Below are 19170 nucleotides of genomic sequence, written 5' to 3'. Positions count from 1 at the left end.
TTTGGAAAAATAAATTAAAACGCTATAATGATGTATGTCTTGTGTGTGGGGAAGGGGTAATATTTAAATAATAAATTTCTAAGATTCACATAACTATTGAAAGAGTATGGAAGAAATAGATTTGCAACGAATTCTCTAATCTCTTGCGTGACAGGAATATATGTATATTTTCGATTTGTCTTAATATTGGAATTAATATTGAAACTATTGTATATAGCATGATGGGGAATTAACAATCGATAAATAAGATGAAAATACAAAATTCTACGAGGTAGTTTTGGGATGAATTGAAAAATATTAAAAGTACAGTCTAATTTATCACTTTTGTTGGTACGTTTACGATTCCATGTTGCAGTTTAAATGTCTAAAAGACGCACATCATTCATCTGCATTTACCACGCTTGGATATTGCCTTTTTTCGCGGTACTACGAACTAAAGAAATGGCTTTCTCAGAAAACAGTTAATATACTCACAAAAAGATATGTCGATAATATTGCATTACAAATAGTTACTATTATAAAGACATATTATATAATAGAAAATGATATATTTAACATAAACATATGTTCGATTATTACTGCAATCTCTCAATTATTCCATGTTTCAAAATCATGACAAACCTAATGATTATTATTTGTAGCATCTGTAATTAGCATGTGTATTACTATTTTTCATTTGCACTTAACATAATTATTGAATACGGATAATAATCATCAGAGTACAGTAAACTCGAATCTATAATGTTTAAGTGTTCCTACATATCAAATTAATGTCTAAAGTCTAAAGTGCCCTAAAATTAATTATTGTATAGTACTCTCGCTAAAAGGTCTGACATGTTGTAATATACATTTCTATAACATGTAGTACAATGCTACCCGTTAAAAATGACGCGACGACGTCGCGCATCGTTAATTAAATTTTTCTTTCCATTTGCCGCTGTCCTGTGCACGGAAATAAGACAAACCGATGCTCTAACTACAAATGAGATGAAAATAGGTAGCACAGTGGTACGGACACCCACGCGGCTTCGTTCATACATTAAAAGGTCAAGAACGTTTGTACTTCCACACTGAATTCGCTAATGGTGTCGCTGACGTTAGTCACGCCAACTGTAAACATGTTCTATGTCATTTGTACGTGCGTAATAACTTCGACGGGTGTCAATAAATTTCAATTTACACTTTAATAAGTTGTTAATTTCATTGATAATTGGTATCGTCTGAGACATATTAAAAGACATATCGAAAAAAGTTATTTCATTTTTATAAAATTATTTGATTTTAGCTCATCTTGAAATCAGTCAATTACAATCAACAACAAATGATGTATCGTAAGTATGTATCGGAATCTTCTTGTACGAGGGCCATTTGAACAATCATTGGAATAAAGCATAAATCGGAACGAGGAAAAAGTTATACATAAAATAGATAATTTTCTTATAGATCTTTGACGAAACATATTTGTATGATTTTAAAAAAAATTAACTATTTGGTGAAACGAGTTGGAATTTTACTGTCTGTTGTGCGAGTGCCATTTGTAGGTACTTCATTCCGCGAACTTTTCAAATGACACTTGTATTATACGCGACATATTTATCATGCATTTATCATCGCATTTCGGTAAATAACAAGCTGGTCTCTAGTTGTTTTATGATTCAAACTCCGCCATGCGAGCTTTAAGCCTTCTCGCAATATGTTATGTAATCCTTCGCGTCGATTACGATTACGCATTCATGTTACATCGTGCATTTCACACAGGTATCGATAGATTGTTTGCGAAATTATGATCAATTACAATTACTTGAACTTGATTAAATAAAATCAAAGCTATATTAAATAATTAAACAATTATAGTTTCTTAAAAAGATTGATTATTTTAAGATTTCCAAATCCTTTCCTAGTAATAGTATAAAACTTTCAATGATATTTCTTTACTCATTTGTAAAATGTGAACAAATTTATTATTAAATTTCAACAATTAATAATGGAAATTCTCTTTTTTACTCATTCTAAATGGTTCGATAATTTCTGATGTAATAAACAATAAACAGTAAGATAAGATTACAAATCGCAGAATGCATACCTCGCAGTTAATTTTAATTAAACGGCTGAGAAATGAGAAAATTCGTGGAATTTTCTAGAATAGAATACAAACCGCGACAAAGAATGTTAAAAGCTTAAAGTTATTTTAATTATAAGCTATTGCAACAATGGTAGTTATCCTTAAATGTCAAAACGTTTCCAAGTCGAAAGAGGGGCGCGCCGGCGCCGTTGCAAATGATATTAACGCAAGAATCCCGGTATGAAATTAACACATTGATTGCACTTGGTGTGCATTATGAGATGAATATCCGTACGGAAATATGGAGATATGATTATACGGTGATTATGTGACCCAGGATAAATACGATTCACGCATTTGCCGACCGCGCGGCACATATGTACGTACGACACATATGTATGTACGCCTAGGATATGTGCAAGCCCACACGTGTGATATTTGCACGATATTTGCGATATAAATTACCACATTGTTGTGATCTCACGTATACCATCACGGTACCAAGCAAATCCATAGATAACGTGCAAATATGTGGGCAGTGCTGTGAAATCTAGTATATAGGTAATACTCTTGAAACAGATTGATAAAATATCAAACTGCGTGCAACGCATTTATAAATAATCACAAGAAAATTTACTCAATCATTTTTCCTTATTAATAAACATCCTATGGTAGATTAAGGTATTATCAACGAAGAGTATTAAGATATTACATAGAATTCTAGACAATTAAAAATAATTAATATGAAATGTGTTGTTTGGTGTTTGCGTTGATTTTCATCTATTGCGAAATTTACTTATATTACGTTCTGTAAAATCACCTAAAGCAATTACAAAACAAAAATATTTGATAGACATCAGATTTATTGTAAACTCTTTTCAGAACATAATAGGTAATTATATTTAATAATTGTTATTAAACATATTAACAAAATATTTATAGAAATATATAATATTTACAGATATAATACACAGAAAACGAAATAAATAATTATATTACAAAATTATAATTATCACATACTAAAATTGCAAAATTATTCCAATTATTTTATACCGATTACCCAAGATATTACCATATCTCTCTATGACTTTAATATTATTAATTATCTCCGTCGACTCGAGATAATACGCATATTGCTGGTGTCTAAAATAAATTAATATATTAAATTTGAAATTATTAATTTTATGTCTCATGTTAATTTTCTGTTTGATAAATAAAACTTTATTGGAAGAGACACCAAGACATGAAATATATATTCGTAAAGATAGTCGAGAATACATTTAATTATATGATTTAACTACACAATTACTAGTTGTAAGTTGAAGATTATTTAAAATATCCACGTTCTACAAACAAAAGATAGAAATAAAGTGGACGCAGATGGTATTGCGAGAGAAGAACTTGTTGTTTGCAAGTAAATGCAGGAATATATACCAAAGTTAATATTCTTCACCTGAAATCTAAGGAAAACTGGTTTCGCATTTTAAAAGCGATGTAACATTAAGTCGATTCGACCACTACCGTTAAACCAACGAATCAAGAAAACTTTTTTTTTTGTTCTTCTCGCAGACACCGAGCAACAAGACGATTTATAAGCAGGAAACACAAGTCGTCAATTCAAATGAATCGCATTTTTATAAGAAAAGCTTTGTAAAATATAAAAATTAAATGTTTCAATAGATTCAAGCTATAAATAAATGCATTTTCTTGAGAAAAGAGAGATTTTATCAATATTTCTGTATCATCTTCTAAAGGTTAAATAACAACAAACTATAGACTTATAATATAGATATACGTGATATACAGTACACCATTAGAAATTACATATAAATATCGCTTCACGTAGGTGTGAATAATAGTGTATTATTACCTGGAAGAAGTTCAATTGTACGTACTGATTCAAAATCAAATAATGACAATTGTGCTATTAATACGCTTTAATTGGGGTTCTTGGAGGTGTTTATATAAATAGAGCGACTCCTATAATTAGAACTGCTGTCGTTTTTTTCAGTCGGACAGAGCACCAGTAAATCCGGTGGACTAGAGCGATAATGCTTTATAAATGCTGCTTTGTGAATGAAGAACGTTACGCGTGCTTGAATGAAAAGACCGCGACGTGCGTAAATATAGCCAACATGTTATTTTCCGCGCGAGGTGAAAGGAGCACACTCGCAGTCGTGAAAATAATTGCCATTTATGCCACTTACCATTTTTAAAAGCAATATTTACTGCGTAGAGCTATAATAGAATCGCGAGATGCCTCCAATATCGCGTTTCGCGTTCATCAAACTCAAACATATTAATCAATCAATACTGCAATTATAACGTGATGTCAGTCTGAACAATATAACATTAAGCAAATGACAAGTGAATGAAAGATTGTTACTTTTGGATTGTTAAAGCAAAGAAAAATTTCGATAGTTTTCCCGAGACGTTTGGCAAATGAAATTAAAATTGAAACATTGATAAAATTGGTAATTGAAAAACTAAGAGAGAGACGCGAGATATCTTGCTAAACAATGGAATAATTCTCTTGTTGTTTGTTAAGATTAAAAGTTAGTTATTGTGTGATTTGAGATGATGCATATATCTTTTTTACCGTACGACGTATGTACACAGCAACACAGGCGGAGTCAATTACGTTGTCGTGTCTTTAATCTTGTGCGACGATAAGTGGTTATCCACTTGCAATATAAATGGACATCCTCGGGCGGGTAGTGGCAATTCGTGTAACGTTCTTCCCGTTTCATAACTTACGAGAGATATCGGCTTACCCACACTCTCAAGAGATATCCATCGAAAAAATATTGCTGCCAGGGAAATGTCCAATTCAGTCTGGCTTTGCGGCTAGCTATCTCGCTCTTTTGTTCCGCCGGAAGCTTAAGTAGCTTACGTTATCCGCCAAAAGGCCTGATGCTTTTATGGATCATTCCAGTCCTTTTTCATATTCGACTCACATATCGTTTTATTCCCACCTATATCTTTCTCATTGTCTGATCGTATATATCAAGAGACCACCTAGATTTATCCCTTCACACACGTGCACGACGATTAGAAAGGGCATTTTTTACGTATCTCGCCATTTTTACTTAATTATAAAGCAACTATTTTAGAAATTTGAATTTGACTCAAAAAGACTGATATCACAAGTAAATATAATGTACAATTATGCAAAATAGAAATATAAATTGAGAATGTCCAAAAAGGAATATTAAATAATCCGCTGTTAAAATGATTGTAACAGTTATTTTTAGCGGTATTTAAATTTAATCAAAAGCTATTTCTATCAATCATTACAATAAATGTAGAGGTGAATGCACAGTGTCGGTTCGCTTCCGTCATGTTCGCACGCATTCGACATATGGTATGCAATACTATATCGTTACAACGTAGGTGAGCTCGCATTCACCAGCTTCAATATCAGTTCGTACTTTCGCTTGCGTCATAAATTGCAAAAAATGCGGTTATATTTTATAGATGACGGACATGTGTCGAATACTGTGTAATTTATATCCGGTGTACAAGGTCCATACAACGATTTTTCGCTTAAATATCCGGTAAAATCGGATGGTGCGATCTGTGATGTGTCGCGAGACACTGCATTTCGCAATAAAATTGCGATGTGTATGGTTTCCGTGTACGTCTATGTATACATTGTAATAATAATAATAATATGAGCAAACGCATAAAATAATTCTTTTTATCTGCTCGTACAATCGAGCAATAATTATCCACATGATCTTGGCCCCTAACAATCTAGGAAGAGTTGAAAATGCAAAGTCACTAGAGGACGTTGTCTTGTCGTTCTAACGATTAACCGTCGTAATGGCACCGATCTATGTTAAATACGGACTATTATCGACATGACATCCTGCAGATCTTGGCGTCACGATTGGCACGAGCACGCGAACCATGACCTGGGTGTAGCTTGCCCATGCAACGCATGCCGCAATCATTGCGAAATACGCATCACGCCATTCATCGGTTAGCTCCAACAAAATCTCATCATTTTTCAACATTTAATATCTCACTTGTTATAAGTAGTAATGCGTTTTCGACCATTCTTCTCATTTCCACAAGAGATCTCACTTTTTTTTCACGTCAAATGGTAATAATTCAATATTTTACTTGGACAAAGTTTCACTCCGCAAACAGAAAGAAAAAACTAAATGTATGACGCACTTTAATGCGTTTGTAAATTCAACTATTCCTAAATTATTGCGCCAAAAGCGATTACGCCAAAAATATTTCGAAATAGATAAAAAAATTACATGTAACAAAATTACACTGAAGGCACAATCTTCTTTTTTGGTACAAATAGTGAAAATGCAAACATACCATCCGTTTTCTTCAGGATTCCTTTGTCTCCACTTACAATTATCACGAGAGATAAGTCAACTACCTATAATTGAATAAAAAGCCAACATAAAGTGTAACCTCCTATATCGTACCTATAAACACGCATCGAGCGTTGACTATACTCGTTACATATATACATGTATTCGTTAGGCAGACCATAGTGATGCACTCCCACCGTTTCCGCCGGATGTTAAATTCCCTCCGAGAACTTCTCCAAGGTGGGTAAACGCGATTTATCGTTTGAGAATTCCACACATAAGCTGCCGCTCGCGACATTTGCATTCGCAAAAGCTAGTATCGCTCAACTTTGCGATTCGTCGTCTATACGACTTCTCTCGGAGTTAATAGAACATTACGTAATAAAATATTTATTGTAAAATATAATTTTTCGGTTAGCTTACAGCTATATATTTTTTTTTATCTCAATGTAATATTTTTATAATCTCTTTTTAAAAGCTTTAGTAACTTGTTGCGACGGGTTTGATAAATTATCTTTATTACTCGAATCTGAGTTAACTAAACGCAACAAAAAAAAAGAGCGGAAAAAATATAAAAATAAAAATCTACAAATCAGTTATATCGGAAAAAGCAAACAATAATTAATAGCTTCTCTTTATGAATATAATTTAATGAAATTAAGGCTCTTCTATTTTTTATAAACTTTAAAGATTTAGGATTAATTATTTTTTGAAAACAAATTTCACTGAATTTACAACTTTTGCAGAAGAAATTATTGTTACATACAATAGCAAAAACTGGTGTTGCTAATATTTTCGAAAACAATGTATGTACAAACTACTGAAAATCTCTGAAATGGCTCATCATTTTCAACTTTAAGTTGTGAGAATGATTGATTATAGTTTAGATAAATGTATGAAAGCTGTATATTATAATTACTATTATTAACATGAAATATAATATTAAGTACTACAATACAATATGATACGCCTACTCCTTTAAACTGTAATTACATCACCCACACGGCACCTCCCTATACATTGTCGAAATTATCTGCGGAACTTTTCGCTTTACATATCTCAATAGAAGCGTATAATCACGGCAAGCGCCCACGCAGGAATTTGCCGTAAGAGAAATTCTTGGGATTCTATAAATCTGAAAATCTGAATATTTGAATAAGTAAAATACGTCGGTACTGACGTAAATGCATCTTTATTGAAAATATTAAGTCGATTTGTGTGTATTCGATCTTGTTGCTCAACTTTTCACATACCACATTAATGACAGAATTGTTAAATTGAAAAGGCATTAACAATAAATATTGTAATTATCAAAGAGAGAGAAATTGCTAATCCCGTTATGTAAGATTCCACGTTACACTAAAGTGAAGTAAAATGATGAAATCATGAATTTGTGAAATCGTCAAGTCATGAACAATTAGATATTAATATTTATAATCTTTTTAAATAATCGAAGATTAACAGAAATCAACAAGACAGTGAAAATCTGTTGGTCGTTATTACTTATATCTGCCATATACGCACTCTTTTACCCACTCTACGCATCAGATTAATCAACTTGTGTAAGTGTGTAAGTGTGTGTGTATTGAGCTCGAGATATGCAAAAGCCTGCTAAATCGACGCGCAATATGTGCGCGCTATAATTGTATTGCGAATCGTACTGCAACTTACGTCAATGAATTTCGGCCATTGTGTCACAATTCAGCCCGGCACGGCGACTACCACGGATATCGCGATTTGCTTTGTAGACGACAAAATGGATCGCTTTGCGATTGTAACTGTGGCATATGTACCGAGCGCAAACGATACGATTGACGACGCCCATGCTTCCTCTCGAATTACATTATTGGCCACCTTCGCTCGATATGTGTATTTTCATACATTCCATTATAACACGGAAATATCGCAATCGACATAACAATTAAACGATACAATGAACACAAGCGCGAAAGAAATTACTTCCAGAAACGCAACTATTTGTTTCACCAAAAACACCTTGAGACTTTTTCTATTAATATGTAGAATATAAAATAGCATTCAGTGTGTTAAATTATTGCATAAAAAATTATTATTGTTGCAATATTCGCTCGATTGTAATATTCTCCTCTCGACGTGCCGCGACTGTAAGACACATTTAAATGTAATCGCGAAACCAAAAAATAAAAATGTCATTACATCCGGTCCTAATAAGGTCGTAATAATGCCTGATGAGGCACTCATCAGGTAGTCCTTGGTGGGCTCTGACCATAAATGTCATTTCGAGAATTAAAATTGCCTGTTCAGCTTTTCCCAAAATCATGTACATCAATGCCTACTAATGTCAGTGGGCATTACTTAATCTTACTTATCTGCTATTATCTAATTTAATCTTATTTTATCTTTGAAATGCCCCAACAAGGTCTAATGCTCAGTAATGCCACAAAATCTGCACACCACGATGCCTCAGCGGTTTACCCCTCAGGTTTTCCTTATCAAGACCTCATGACTTGCCCCTTGTTACGCCTTACAATTTCTAATGGGGTGCTAGTAGAGCATGAGTTTCCCTAGTAGAGCTTCCCATTAAAAGTATCGAGAAGTATATCTAAAAGACGTCTTAAAGATGTTTTATATCTTATTACTTGTTTATAATACTTTTAACTATTTATAACGATATTGTTAGATTCGTCATTAAAGATTATTATTATTATTATTATCATCGTTGTTGTTGTTGTTGTAAAAAAGGTTACTAATTTATTACTAAATTTTACTTTTCTTCAAAACATTTCAACACGCGCGCGTTATCATTCATTGTAACATTATATCGTACTGCAATGTATATTGGTCTCAAATTTCTTGAGAACTTGCGCGATAATAAAATTTAGAAATGTCAACCGGGGAGACATTAAAACAAGTATCGTCACTCAACATCGTAAGAGTACTTGAACGAAGAATTCTTATGATAATTCGTAACTTTGTATTCCGTTATGAACGAGAGTCTTCGCACCGGTAAACGAGACTCCCGCGCACGCAGACTATAATTTTTAGAGAAAGATCGCATAGAGAGTGGAGTCGTAGAGGGGACAGGGTGAGTGAGAGCCAGGTAAAGGCCGTTGCACTCTCGGCTCGGAGACTCCTGAGCCCTAGTATAGCGGTACCCTATGCCTTTCTCTTCTCTCCATCCTTCCCCCCCCTCCTCTTTCTGTTATATATATATATATATATATATATACCATTTATCATATTCTCTATATATGCATATCATATATATACTCGGTCAATCGTTGTACGATTGTGCACGCGTGAATTACGTTGTCTACGACGGTGTCGCGTCGTAGTACCGCTTCAAGAAATCGGCCATGACGTGTCATCAATCGGATCTGGTACGGGCGCGCAACGGATTCCATCGATCAACGAACTGGTCCCGAATGTAATGGTACATTGACGAGCAAGAAAGCCGCGTCCATCTGTTGCGATCAAAAGCGTCCTTTCCCTACACTTAATTTTAGATCGTATCTTATCAGGTTTTACAAATCTCGTTCAACGGAAAACTGGATACTCCAGTAAGACTAGAGATACTGTGCATATATCTTTGAAAAAGATTGGATTACTTCAAAATTGAACTTTACTGTAAAATTACACTTTTAAAACAGATTTACTTTTAATTGCATTTTGATTTACTTAATTAGTTGAAAATCATTTTATTACTTTTTGCAAAATATTTTTCTACTAAATATTGCAGTTTACGTAGTATATCTATGGCCATATAAATTATATAATTAAGATAAATAAAATAAGAAATTATTATAGCTTCATCACTCCGTTAAACTGCTCTGAAGGGTCCAATCAATATTTTATAAAGGAATCTTTTTAAGGATATATAAAATCTGTTTATACAGAATAAGAGAATTGCTCACAATAATAAATACAATAATTACGAGTCATTACAACACAAGAATCGAATGAATCTTCCGATTGGAGAAATAACAATATGTGCGACACGCGTGAGGGAGGAGACGAAAAAACTGCGGCCCGCGTTGTTCACGGCTTATCGATTCTATCGCGGAACTTGACCGTCAGCCCTGTCTCTCCGCCCGCAATTAACAGCTTTGCAACGTGTGTCGTCGCTCTTGTCGCGCCCAACGACGAACGTATGCATGCGTATGCGTGCGCGCATGTGTAACAGTATTCCTTGCCACCTGTGAATCCGAACACCTGTGAAACGCCGGGTTCTTGTCGCAGGTAGCTACATACCTGACGTACCTGTGCGCAAGTGACCGTGCCTCATATACAGGGTGAGGAAAAGGTATCGAAACCACGAAAGCTTCAATAATATCAATGATGCTCGTTTAAAAATCTTATAGAAATGCATGCTGCACAAAAAAAACTTGATTACATGCACATTGTTCTCCTTCGCGTGACAAAATTCTTTTCTTTTCCTTATTCTTTCACAAGCAGAGATGAAAAAATAATCTACGCGGTTGCGTAGATTCATTCTCTAAAATAGAAATATTTTGTCATCTTGAGACGAGTGTCTTTTTTTCGTCTTAAAAATATGGTCAAAGACGATTGCCTTCCACAGTGGCATCTTGGTTCTAAAGTGAATAGAATATGTTGGTAAAGTTTGATAATCTATTTCGGGAGCACCATATGTAGACAAACGTACATCCGCGTCCGATATTTAGCGGCAACGTCATATGGTGGTAGACACCTGCTACGCACAGAACGCAAGCGTGTGCGTGTTGTGCAGGGCTACGATTGCTACGAGTTTATCGAACGCCGCGCCGCGCCGCGCCGCGCCGCGAGTGTGGGAGCGTGTTGCTTCTCGCGCACGGTGCGACGCGATGCGACCGCGACGGGCGCGACGGGCGCGACGGAGAGATTTTTCTCCCGCGCCGGGTCGAAGGAAGCCGCTGAGGAAGCGGTCGTATTATTTTTCTTTCCACGATGCTCCTCGATATGCATGCTTACACGCGGAACGAGAGAAACGGAGAGAAGCGGACAATGGCGGCGGAAAACGATGGGAACCACGCGTATGGGAAACACTTGTACTACGTTACTTGGTCTCGCGCGCTGCTCGAATTTCAACGGGTTCTCTTACGATTATCCTGCTGCAATTGTAAGCGCGCGAATGGAGATTAGCTATGTTGCGTCGTTACACGGCATCCTACGCGGGATATCACCGACAAGAAATTACGCGTACCGTTGTATTTAGCACAAGGAAACCGCGCGTTATTGGTTTCCGAGTCGCGCGGTATTGAGCAACGTCCGACCCGTTGTCGTTCTTTGAAATATCACGCTTTCATACCGCGGTATACATGCGTATAATGTATAATGAGCGTCGCGCCTGACGACACGCCTCTCGTAGAGCCGAAGACCAGAACCGTGCTTGTTTCATCCTATATGAGCCACTTGACGAAATCGTCACGAGCCAACATTTTACAATCAGCAAGGTTTTACAGTACTGTCACCGGCGAACTAGGCAAATTGGAGGCAACGAATTGTCACTGATAAAATTTCAGTAAAATAGAGTGATGACGCGCGCGAGCCAACACCTGCCGGAATAGCGAGCAATAACAACGTAGAAGCGATAACCGCGCGAGTGACAAATTGTTCTCGTTAACTAGAATGGAGGAAACATCATTGACACGATTGCGCAAAGAGTATATGGACTTTGTAGTGGAAATTACGCGCGATCCTCGCGAGAAGAACAGCGCGTTCGAGAGAAGGCCGAGACTATAGTTACGCAGCCGGCAGCGTAACTATTAGGCAAGAGAGAAACGGCTCGGCGAGAGGTAGACGAGGTAAAGCAGTGCGCGTAACGCAGCTGTAAAAATGAGCTGCTGGAATTAATTGACTCGATATATGAACAACCATATGCGTCCAATTGGGTCAAACCTTTACTACTCCGTAAAACCGGGCGGGAAACGCGTTTCGATTATACTAGGCTGATATGAATGAACCAAGGAAATGTTTCTGCCTCTTTCAACATATTTAACACGCTCTACTTGCGACACGCGAAGCCATTGAAATCTTCTCGACGCCGCGCCGTGCCGTTCGTCGCAAAAACTACTCGCGATAATTGTCCATTCTTCGTCTACCTTGGAATGTCGTCAACGTTTCTTCGCGTGTTTAAACGAGAGATAAGTAAGTAGGTATAAATTATATTCACATAAATTGAGAAAAGCTAGTTCATCTTGTTAGTCGATATAACTCGCGTAATACCGCAAGCATGATGTCATCGTGGTTATTTTTGCATAGTATCTCGAGATGAGAAACATAAGTGACGTTTGATAATCATCCGCAAACCTGAATGTACAATAGATTTTGCCATTATGTAACATTTTCAGAGTGACAATTCTCGAAAGTTGAAACATTATTTATTACGATATATACCGAGCTAAGCTTTTTCAATTTCTGGTTAACTGTTAATCAGAGGCTAGTTTCTCTTTTATGTTATTACAATAGCTATCTAAGAAGAGGCAAGTAATTAACATTTAACCAGAAAGAAGTAATCAATGATAATTCTAAGGAGTTCTATCAGTTGGACAATTATCGCACCTTCAATATCCGTTTCTTTATTTATCACGTACGAAAATAAATCAAATATAACGTATCCAACATCCTTTGGTAATCCCGTTACGTGCTCAAAGACTCGCATCCCTGATCGGTGCATCGACGAGATAAAACTATCGATCATTCATACGTCTCTACGGAATTGCTGAGCCATACGTGTACATACAAGTCCGAACATCGAAATTGATGTGACATTTCCTCTATTACTCGATGTATACGATTAAGTAGCAGAGGTGTGTTTTCTATAAGCTTAATCATAACGTTCCATTATAATTGGCAGAAAAAGAGAAGTGATAAAAAGCGCTAAATCTAATTAGAGCGCCTGAGCTATTATGCTAACGTCAATCGAAGCTAATTTAATTTCCTTTATTCATTTATTATATATTAACGTTACACAAAGGTATTGTCAAAATTGGATCGCGATAAAGTGCATCGGTAATCGCTGTTTCTCCCCGTTGAATGATAATTTCCGAAATATTGGTCGAGTATCAGCTAATTGTGACAGACAGCGAGAATCGAGCGAGATCGCGAAAAAAAATGTAGTAGCCCACATAATGCATAGCCAGAAAATGAGTGACGTGGGTAAAAGAGCTCTATAATTAATAAAACTGATGACGCTTGTCGGACAATGACTCACCGTTAGGATTGGTAAAGTATCCCCAGGTGGGAGTCGCGGTGGCCGCCGATTGCACGACCAAAGCGACGACGCTCAGGGCCAGAGCGCCGGCGGCACCCCGCGCCGCGACGGCACGTTTCTCGCTCCGCTGCGGATCGGTAGTCGTCGTGGCGACCGCCCTCACGCCCTGACGAGTACTCGAATTGGTTGCCATTCTTCATGCCGTTCCAATTCTTCGTCCAATGTCGAGGACAATTCTCAACGCGGAAGAGACCCAAGTATTCTCATTATGTCAATTATAGAGATTCTCACCTCCAAGGTATCGATGTAGTATACACTGCGATTGGTCGTTACGTCGCTGACGAGTAAAATATTTTCAGTCCATCTTCCTTTCCATTTTCATTAAAAATTACAGACTAGAGTACGATAGGTGTGCGTATTCTCGATAATCAAAATGTCTTGACTGTCTGTCGAATCAGGTAGCTTCTCTAGCTTCGTCGTCGTTATTAGAGTCGATAATCGAATCTCGTGTCGACCGCGTTGTCGCGTACGCACGCACGCACGCAATCGATAAGCCGGTTACAACTGGTAACGGGCGCGGGAGGATAGGGGAGGAGGGGTCGAGGGCGAACAAGGTGCGGCGGGGTGCAAGAGAAATTGCGCGCGTATCGAGTTAAGCGAATTCCGCACCTTCCGTGTCACCGCTTCCTCTTTATTACAATTTTTGTCGCAGCTATTTCGACATCTGTCACGTCGTGTCGAGCGAATATTTCTCTTATACACGCGTGTTCCTTCCTCCCTGAAAAACCCTTGGCGTAAGCTATCGGTTTCCTTCGTGCTCCGTCGCGACTCGGTGGACTCTGTGAAACCGGTTTTTGCGATGTGCAAAGCGGCGCTGCTAAAAATATATATATATATCTCCTTTCTCCTCCTTTCCACCTTCTTCTCTTCCTCGACTTTTATTCTCTTGGCGGGCGTTCCGCTCCGAACGTTCCGGAGAAGGGGAAGGAGGATACCGGAACGCAATGCGCGCTAAATCGATCGTCGATCACTGTCGCATCGCGAGGTTGGAAAATAGCTTGCCACTCGCATCGCCATTGTTCCTCCACGGTGCGAGAAAAACTTTCTCTCTACATGGTCGTTGAAACCTATCCACCCTACTCGGCCGCTCCTGGAGGTCACGCGTTGTCCGTTAGGTTGGATTGGCTGGTAGCAGCGAGCTATTCACCGAGGAGTCGACTATAGTGCCGCTATAGTTATCGATCGTTCGTGGATACGCTCGCTTCATTTTGTGCCACATCTCTCACCGTCAGGCCCGAAAGGAGTTTCGCAACGTACTCGCTGCTTCACCCAGAGAGCCGCGCACCACTACGCGTAGTACGTGCACTCGTCGAGACCGCTCCATTTTCCCGCTCTTTCCCGCGAGCGACACCCATTCGTATCGGCTCGATCACTTTCGCGCCCTACCGTGTGTCACCGTGCCAGCGTGTATATGGGTCAGACGCGAGTCGTCGGCGCGCAGACGACGATGCGCTCTTCTTTCCGCGAGCAAAGACGAATGTCTCGTTCGAGCGAGGACTCTGCGCGCTTCGCGAGCGGCGGGCGGCGGGCGGCGAGCGGCGAGCGCTCCGTTAGTCGACGAGGCGCGCGGCGCGACGCGGCGACGGCCGACCACGGACCACGACGTGTCCTCCGCGTACCTGTTCGCCGCTGTGCGCGCCTAGTCATGCATTCAAAAAAAAAGAAATCACGTGCACGTACACACACACACACACACACGTGCCCGTGTCACGCACTCGCGGACAGTCGCGGACGTCGCGGACGTCGCGGACACTGCTCGCGCGGAGACGCGCAGGAAAAGGTGGGCCGCGCGCGCGCGCGCGCGCGAAACGCATACGAGCGAAGAAGCTTGCCGCGAAATATTTGTACTTGCGTACCGCACGCGCGCGCACGCACGCACGTTCGTCCGTCGCTACGTATTATACGTACGTACGTACGCAAGGAATACGGAGCGTGCGTACCGAACGGCGGTGCGCGCGTAAGAACGGGAGGAAAGAGAGAGTGGGAGAAAGAGAGAAAAGGATAATACGTGTACACGAGCCTGCGCGCTGCGCGGCATACTGAGCTAACTGAGCTCCGATGCCGACCGACGCGGAGTTGCTCCGTCTCTCTCTCTCCCACCTTTTGCTCCTCTCCTCGTCGTATACCATACTCCCTCCGTCTCTTCTCTCTCGGACTCGCGTTCCTCTTCACTCTCGTCACTCGTGGCATTACCTTCGTTCGCATTCGCTTGCACTCCCTTGCACTCGCTTGCACTCGCGAGTCCCTTTCGCCGTGTTAAAGACCGCGAGGGCCGAGTGTAAAACGGATCTTTAAACCAGTGCATGTGAGACACTGACCGGAAATACACAAGAAAAGATTTATCTGCTCAAATTTCTTTTTTATCCTCCTCATTCTCGGATAGACTAAACGACGCAAACTTTCAATTCAAGTAGTTGGACATTATTTCCATTCGCTTTTACTCGCCATCACAAAGTCATATTATTTAGCTAAACGATGCGTTCGGGAATAAAGTGGCCTCTTCAAATACGGCCGAGATTCTTTCAAAGCATTTTGCAATCACGTTAATGTTACAATGCGATGCATTTTTTCACAAGCGTACGTCGCATTTTGTTTAATTGTTGAAATTAACGCTTTTGTCTTCTAACGCGTTATGGCGCGGGACACCAGCGCCATTAAAATAGTTAAGTGAGCAATTATGCTTTACGGTATGTAATAAGCTGGCACCGACAACTTCCTGCCCGTGCAATCGGTGAAAATAGAGAAATATCTGCTGGTGTCACATAGAAAGGAAAGCATCATGACCAGTTTCTTTAATATGCCATTCTCTCTTTAAACTCTATTTCCATTTTACTCTAATTTTATTATATTAAAAACATTCTTTATTTTGCGTCGAAGAAATTTTTCATTGCCTCCATCATACATCGTGCATTTTTTAAAACATCTTCAAAAATGTTCAAAACTACCCTAGTAGCACAATATATTGACCCAATATTGTAAGATGGACGCCTTCTCTTATTTAGCCAATACGTCTATTTAGCAATGTTGGTCTAATATTGATACAATATTCTTATTGCATTGTTAAATATCGGTCAATGCACTTCCAATATAAATCTAACATTACATAACAGGCTTTACGTTGAACAATATTGGCCAATGCATTTCTAATGTAATTGACATTGGGCCAATGTTTAGCCAGTGCACTGTGCTACTGCGAGCGTGGGTTGAAAAGTTTTGAGCTTCAACATGAAAATGGTATTACTGGTCGCCACTTCAGTACTGTGACTGTATATGCTTTGATTGTTGTATGTACGACAGTCGTGTTAGTGGATGTTAGTATTTTCGTAAACATGAAAAAAATCGAATATCGAGTCAACATTCACGAATTGCAGTTCTAACTGATTGGCCAACCCCCGTATTCACCAGATCTAGCTTCCAGTGACTTTTCCTGTTTTCTAAACTCAAACTTTGGCTCGGAGGACAGAAATTTTCATCGAACGAGATCATAGCATCCCTAGATGCCTATTTTATAGAGCAAGACGTCCAACTATGATTTGGATGGGTTAAAGCGGTTCGAACATCGCTGGATTAAGTGTATCGACTTAAAAGGAAACTATCTAATAGTAAGTTTGACCGAAAAAAAAGTTTCTATGTTGGGCTCAAAACTTTTCAACCCACCCTTCTAGGATAAAAAATATTGTACGACTCGAATCCTTTCCAAGACAATATGTAATATGCAGAGATACATATCTATTCGTCGTGGCAAAATCTCCCCTTGTTATTGCGATGGCCATAATGCTTCGTGCGCGGCAAATTTAATCTCATTATCGCACGCTTATCCTGCAGGACAATAACATGCGTGCAAGACGATGCATCAAATGTCGCGTATGGTGCAATATACCATTGATATGACCGACATAAACCTACTTAAACTCTGGGGATTTCCGCTTTTGCCAAGTTATTCCGCTCTTAGATTTCCTTCGTTCTACTCATATTTCTAGCTACGAGTTTTTAAAGCCTCGGCTTTACTGCTTCGCCTCTAAGTCTATTACGTGAATAAACCCTGGGGGTGTCCGACATTAAATCCTAAATTAATATCGATATCACTTTTCGTAACTTTAGTACAATTTGTTAATGTTTCAGCGAAAAATAGTAATTTAAGGATATAAATTCTTTAACTCTGAATCTATACATATATTTAGTGCAACAATTAGTATATTTGTTTTAGAATTAAAAGACGAAGAAGAAAAGAAATATATATTTAATGATTGATTAATAAACTTTACGAGTAAAAAGACACAACAGTTTAATATCTTTCATTGTCAAACGGACGTTTTACCACAGAATACATAAAATTGATTTTATAGACCAATTAATAATGTAATAAATAAAATAAGAAACTGTTTAATGCCTTGTTTCTATCTTTAGCGACCGTTGCTACCAAACTGTAATTAGACTAATCGAAAATAGGTAATATAATCCCCATTAGGTGTGGCAGCAGGGAGTAAAAATGTAATCGTCGCTATTATTTCGTGACTCTGTTGACAAGGCAAGTCATCGTTCATTACAATCATTGTTCAAGATCGTAAATATTTGATCCCCAAATTCTAGTATATGTACAATTGATGGAATTCTCATGTAAGCGAGTAATTGGAATTAACAGCATGTATGCACAGCATACTAGCAACAATTAACAATCAGTGTAGTTTGTGTAGCCGTGCGCAACAACAATGAAACAATCAAAAAATAAATAATCTGTATCACGCCACTAAATAAACCTGTAATCGTTTATGGTTCTTTATTGTTAGAGATTATCTCCAAGTGGAGGAATCGCTTCCACAATGCGCGTATTAATTAATAACTGTAGTGGAATGTAAAGGCAGTGTCGTGTCCCGGTAAAATTATTGTTTCCGTGGTACTTTTGGGGCAACAGACTTTGCGGCCTTATAGTTACATTAAGCGGGACACTTTATTCCGTAGCGCAATCAATCCTGAGCATATTATATATAGTCACTCGGATAGAGTACCAACGGGGAAAAAAACGTAAAACTGTAGAAGCGAATGGCCCAATGTCGCACACCGTAATAAGTACGAATAAATTCCAACGAGCGTAAAACACTGATTGTGAGTGAGCTAAAGCCGAGAAAGATTATCTCGTGTAAAATCATTTTCCGTTCCACATTACGAAGGCACATAAGCTTTGTACGATTAAATCATTCTCGACACACGTGAAATGTCGAATCGTTCAAGGATACGTCATTGTTAGCTCCTGTGTATAACAGATCAGGACCAGGAAATAAAGGCTGAAATTTCGTAATAATTATCGTCTAATAAATACCATTATTATATTGTAAATGGAATCGACGCGCCGCGCCGCGCATGTGCGGGATATTATCTGTAAAACTTTATCTTTTTTACGAAACGTAATATACATGTATTGAAATGTATATGCAACGCGTATATATGCTCTTTTCCTTTCGTGATATATTCCCGGAAGTAACCGTGATAATTCATGTCCACTACCTACGATCACATCAAGCGTG

General features: G+C 38.4%; 1 protein-coding gene across 1 annotated transcript in view; it reads right to left on the bottom strand.

The window, feature by feature from the left end:
• Positions 1-16576, bottom strand: part of LOC105563494 — a 31732-nt gene extending 15156 nt beyond the window's left edge. Inside the window, exon 1 of the mRNA XM_012015121.1 lies at positions 13589-16576. Coding sequence (XP_011870511.1) covers positions 13589-13781 — 193 coding nt within the window. The 5' untranslated portion in view covers positions 13782-16576. The remainder of the gene's footprint in view (positions 1-13588) is intronic.
• Positions 16577-19170: the final 2594 nt, after the last annotated feature.

This window comes from Vollenhovia emeryi, unplaced genomic scaffold (genome assembly GCF_000949405.1).
Source record: "Vollenhovia emeryi isolate VEMERY1.0 unplaced genomic scaffold, V.emery_V1.0 DF939175.1, whole genome shotgun sequence".
NCBI lineage: Eukaryota > Metazoa > Arthropoda > Insecta > Hymenoptera > Formicidae > Vollenhovia > Vollenhovia emeryi.
This window is presented reverse-complemented; position numbering and strand designations above follow the sequence as displayed.